Here is a 5890-nt window from a genome sequence, read left to right as displayed (position 1 = left end):
TGTTCTTATGTTATGTATGATATGAAGTGTTGCATTTGTGTGTAAGACCACCACGGGATGAGCAAAACAGCTCTGCTTTGCATACCAATAGCACAAATACAGGCAACTCAACCTGGCCCACTGAGACAAAAGATGCAGGCAACCAAACATGCCCCAACTGATTTAATGTTGGCAATTAACTTGTCATGTTGTGCACATTCCTAATGCTGCCTTCAACAATCGACAAGTCACCTTGAAAACTATAACCAGGACCTTTTTTACCACAAAGATAAGCATACTGTCAGATAATATTTTGAAGAACGGAACATTTTGGTCAAGTAAAAGTAGAAATCGCCTTCAATTTAGGGAAGAAAAGCAACAGCTGCAAATCGTAACATATAACCATTCAAGATACACAACTAGAAGAAGATACTGTCTCCAAACTCCATCCGGTGTTACAAGTCCAACGATTCAAGAGCTAATAAGTACACTAGAAAGAATGGAATGAAGGTGTAAGATGTAGTAGGCCTATGTAGAAGCATGGACTCAAGGATGGCGCGGCCAAGTTTGCGTCTTCATTTGGGTAACATGGATGGCGGCTGCCTGCATTTCAAGAAGAGCAGCAGCTCGTCTTCTGTTCGACAGGTTGCCCGCGTATCTGCACCGTGGCTGGGCGAGCGCTGTTTGCGGCTGGCTGGCTCGCCATCCTGGAAACCAAGATTTGTATTCATAATTATATGCTCTTTCTATGAGGTGTATATAGAACAACACCGTGAGGAATAACATAGAACAGTTAACAGCAACATGCTAAAGAGTGTAGGGCAATTTTGGTTATGATACTATACGAACAGAGCATCAATGAGCAGTAAATAAAGTGTAAAATGATGGTAGTTAAAAAAAAGTGTACTGGTAGGATGGCCTGTGCTAATTAAACCGTCTGGGAACACACACCTGTCCTTGATTGAAGCAGACATAGCCATGAAAGCCTGCTCAACGTTCAAGGCATTCTTTGCACTGGTCTCCATGAATGGGATGCCAATCTCATCAGCAAATGCCTGCATACACCAAATGTAAACACAAAGAGCAGAAAGAATGCTTCAGCAGATATGAGTAAAGCATAAGGTACCTTCGCTGTCTCATATGATACAACTCTTTTGTCAGTGAGATCAGATTTGTTCCCTACAAGAAGCTTGTTAACATTCTCACTAGCATAGCGATCAATCTCGTTCAACCACTGCTTCACATTGTTGAAGCTGTCCTGGTCTGTCACGTCATAGACAATCTGCAACCCCATTTGTATATATGTATTCAAAATATATAAAAAGTGGTCATTTATGCGTGTTAAATAGCATGTGAAAAATAAAAATAAGATTTCACATAAACAAACTTACAATGATCCCGTGAGCCCCTCGATAGTAGCTGCTAGTAATAGTTCTGAAGCGTTCTTGCCCAGCAGTGTCCCACTGATAAAAACAAAGGTACCAAAGAGGGGTTTAAAGAAAAGGAAAAGGATATCTTGCATCACTAAATGTAATGTGTCACACAAAAGGAAGGAAGAATCGCCAAATGCCAACAGTAGGTGCAGCATGAGCTACCGTACCACCCAAGTATTTAAATGACATACTATCAGGCCCCTAAATATGATGTTCAAAATGGGCATCACTTTGGTATCTAAAAACATCTTGAAAGTGCGATTCTTTATGCGAACTAAGAAACTTTATAACATTTAATTTAATGGGCTAAACTACTCTTATTCTTTATGTTCAACAGTAATTTAAATGGATGGAACTAAAAAATCCAAAAGGTAAAAAGGGGTTGTGCAACTGCCTACATATTCAGGCATAGTGGAGTTTCTGTTTCCTGTGAACTGGCCTCAACTAACAACCACATAAATACTGATGAATAACGGCATGCTATATTGTGCAAAGGGAAAATCCAGCAAACTCCACAAAACAGAAGAGGGCTATAAATGAAATGTTTCCCGATAAAGTCTTCTATTTTGTCAAATCTGGATTCGATGGACAATCTGGATTTGATGGTACATGCATACTGGACATAATGAAAGAAAGAATAGACTCACGATTTGCAGCTTCATAGTCTTTCCATCTTGCTCCACGGTACGTATTTTCTATCGACAAAGTTGGAAGAAAACAAAACTACAAGTTCAATTAAGGTAGCCAGAACATCAACACTCAGACCAAGAAAGTAAATATACTTACGAAATCAACACCAATAGTACTGATATAACTCTCCAGGTACGAGTCATCCTGCCAAAAGAGTCGATATTAAGGAGGTCAGAGTAAATTAACTAGTAACAACAAGAATGTTATAGGGATCATCTCCATGTTGTTAAGAAACAGTAGCTACCAACAATGAACTCCTCATTCGTATTAAGTAGTGGGAAATCATACAGTTTACTGAGGCTAAAAATAAATTGACAGTTTCCATGATATCCCGAAGACAACTTGTATCAAACTTTTAAGATGAAGATGCATATTAAAAAAGGGAAGACCTATAAAAGATAGTGGACAAATCATGCTTTAGATAGGGATTCTTACGGCAAATCTTAAGAGAAGGCATGACTTGCCAACACCTGAGTCTCCGATAAGCAGAAGCTTAAAGAGATAGTCACTGCCATGTCAAGTAACAGGATATTAGTCTCAATCAAATGTACTTACTATACCAAATAAACAAGTAATGACAACATTTACATGGCAATAATAACAAAATGAGAGAGTCATTATATCCATGCTTAGAACATTGAGCAGCAATACAAAGATCAATAAATATAAGATAACTAATACCAAAATTGGATAGAATCAACATCTTGAGGCTTAGAAGTTTGTGCATTAATTCATAGACAGATATTTTGGTATTCTATATACGTAATATTCAGTAAATTTGATTCAGTTGTAGTACAGCAGTGCACGTTAGAAAATTTGTATAGAGAGATAGAAAAAAGATAAACCGCAAACCACCTCCTAAGAGGCGTGTAACCTGTTCCCCCACTTTTCAATGAAAAGAAACACAAAGTCTTTGCGTTTTCTCGGAAAAAAGAAGAAGATAGAAAAAGGAAGCTGAATAGATAAGTAGCAGTTTCCAATGGTGAAGCTACACAACAGCTACAAGACTAACCAAGAGAACGATTCCATGAGCGATGATGCACATTCATATGGTACAGAAGCAATACCCATGTGCACAATACAAAAACATCACCAATCGGATTGAGCAAGCACCCAATCGTGCTTGTAGAATGTACATATGGATGCACTAAGCATCATAGGGTCACACCACCAACATGCTAACCAAAAATGCCTTGTCCATAAAACAACGAGAAGTGTTTTCAGAGCGGTCATAGGCCTATCACCAGTCACCCTTTAAGAGCAAAAGGCATCCTTCTAACAAAACATCAACTCTACTCCAACCCCATAGTCCTTATTTCCCTTTTCATGCAAAAAAAGGAAAAAGAAATGCAAGTTCTTACTAGATACCAATTATTTCATTGACATTCCGTAACAGCAATCCACAGTAAAAACGAAAATCACAGGAATGGAGAAGAAACTCTTGTGCAAAACAGAGGAATGAAGAAACACAGGAATTGGGCAGTGACAGGAAAACTAATAACATGGCTAAACCACTGACGAATAAAGGTTCATCACAGCTGGGTCCTTCCTGCTTGTCATCGTCACCGAAGCCATCTCTGATTATGTGGGAAAAATCATCTGGTACAAACAACCGTGTGTGTGTGTGTGTGTGTGTGTGTGTGTGTGTGTGTGTGTGTGTGTGTGTGTGCATCTAGCAGGCAACATTCACTCCACCACACAACCATCCTCATCCCAACTCCATCTTCTTGCCCTGCACAGAGGCCATCTGTTGCGTCCTCTCGCTACCCTAATGACCTCTCGCCGGCCGGCGGTTTGAGCCGGAGGAGGGCGAGCCCGGCGGCGCGTCGGTCACGCGATCGCTTCGCACCCAAGGAAGATCTTCCTACACGAACAGTACTATTCCTACGCTTTTCCCTAGCATGACAAAGATCATGCATGGCCACGGTCGAAATCCGCCGAATGTAGGAGGGGACTAGGAGTCGCGTCCAAACTGAATCCCGCGAATCGACGGCATCAGGCGCCAGATCCGGCGAGATCCCCGGCCCCCCAATTGATTCAACCAGAGGGAGAGGAGAGGCGAGAGCAAGCGACTTACTACTCCGGATTCATGGCGAGGTCGGGATCCCGTGGGGCGCTCCGATCTCCGGGGGGCGGGCCGCCGGCGCGGGACGGGTGGTGGGGTGGGGATCGGGCACGACGACGACGACGACGACTCGGCGGCCTGCCCGAACCCGATCTCACGGTTGTTTTCTAAGAAGCCGATCTCAAAGGTGGGGAATTCTCAGGCCATCTACGGGCCGCCAGGTGGGCCCCGCTAGTCGGTTGTGTGTTCGCTGCCCTCTCGCTCTCGCACACCGCCGCACCCTCTGAAAATCTTATTCTTTCGCAAATATTTACAAAATCCATACGTACTAGACTGTAACTGCTCTCACGTTTTTAGCGAAAATGCTAGTACGTCTCTCAAAATAAGTGACTAACTTTGTACAAAACTACAAAGTTGAGTCACTTATTTTGAGACGAAGAGAGTATATCCCTGATCTAAACTTTCAAATATTGTTCAAGTCTGCCTCCCGCCAGCCCGCCCTGTCTCCTTCTCCGGTGGCCTTAGGGTCGTGGAGGTGGAGTGGATCCCAGCCCTTACCAGTGCCCGGTGGGAGGGCTCCGTTTTTAGATTATTTTTTTTCGAGTCTCGTTAGTGTTTGTGTCCTGCTTAGAAAAGCGAGACGGCACGGCTCCTTCGAGAGGGGTTGTTGGTCTCTCAGCCTAGCCCCCCATTTTCGGTGATGCGTCTAGCATCCGCCGGGTGCGCGTGTGGAGGTGTGTCTCCGACAAATCTATTTTTGGTGGATTTTCTCGAATCTTTTCTTCATTCATCTGTTTTCGTGTGTCTTCGGATTGGATCCTTCAGATATACACTCTTCATCGACGGCGGTTGCTGTTCTGGTGCATTGGTTCTATATGGGGCCTTAGCACAACGACTTTCCGACTGTCTACTACAACAAGGTTTGCCCGCTCCGGTGGGGGAGGGGCGATGACAGCGGCGCGCCTTCAACTCATTTCAGTGCTCGTAGTCGTCACTAGGTCGTCTATGAATCTTGATGTAATTTTTATTATTCTAATGTTTGTTGCACTACCATGGTTGAAGATGAATAAATCGAAAGTTTTTCCCACAAAGAAAGTATAAGAATTGTCTCATCAATTAATTAAGTAGAGTAGAATCGATAATCCACTTCTGAGCCTAGGCTCATTTGCACCCACGCTGAAGAAAAGGTCGACACAAATACTAGAAAAATTCAAAAAATTCTAATTTTTTGCAATAGATAATTTGATGCGTGATGTCCGCTCTAATTTTCGAATCATTTGGACATCTGAGCGGCTCTAGGCAAAAAAGACAAATTCGAGGTCTGTAAAAAACTTAATTGTTCATGCGCTGTCCTTGCCTTTTTTGCTGAGAGTTACTCAAATGTCTAAATGATATGAAAATTGGAGGGGACCTCACGCAATAATTTTTCTACCGTGCAAAAAAATAGATTTTTTTTGAATTTGTTGTGATTCTTGTTCTACATGGGTGTAGATGAGACTAGCCACCAAAACACTGCACTCGAATAGAATTGTCTAATTAATTAACAAAAATCAGGCGAAAACCGTTACAGTATGACCATGTGTTGTCTACTTTCAAAGCATGAATCTCCGTGACCATTCAAAAAGACAAATATGTGCTCCCAACCCATTATAACCACAAATCAACCAATGAATCGCAACATCACAAAGAAACCCCTACCAAAAAGACATCGAACATCGTCCAT

The 5890-nt window shown here is 42.3% G+C and overlaps 1 protein-coding gene across 1 annotated transcript; it reads right to left on the bottom strand.

Moving 5' to 3' along the window:
- Positions 1–318: 318 nt before the first annotated feature.
- LOC147978209 (GTP-binding protein YPTM2-like) lies at positions 319–4363 on the bottom strand. The gene is made up of 8 exons (XM_087546157.1): positions 4180–4363; positions 2538–2610; positions 2199–2246; positions 2060–2107; positions 1371–1442; positions 1106–1261; positions 931–1034; positions 319–686 (listed from the first exon to the last, which is right to left on the bottom strand). The coding sequence occupies exons 1-8, from the start codon at positions 4191–4193 to the stop codon at positions 590–592; spliced, it is 612 nt and encodes a 203-aa protein (XP_087402283.1). The 5' UTR covers positions 4194–4363; the 3' UTR covers positions 319–589.
- Positions 4364–5890: the final 1527 nt, after the last annotated feature.

This window comes from Triticum urartu, chromosome 3A (genome assembly GCF_056163025.1).
Source record: "Triticum urartu cultivar PI428250 chromosome 3A, HENAU_Tu73, whole genome shotgun sequence".
Classification (NCBI taxonomy): domain Eukaryota; kingdom Viridiplantae; phylum Streptophyta; class Magnoliopsida; order Poales; family Poaceae; genus Triticum; species Triticum urartu.
The sequence above is the reverse complement of the archived record's forward strand: the minus strand, read 5'-3'. Positions and strand labels throughout refer to the sequence as shown.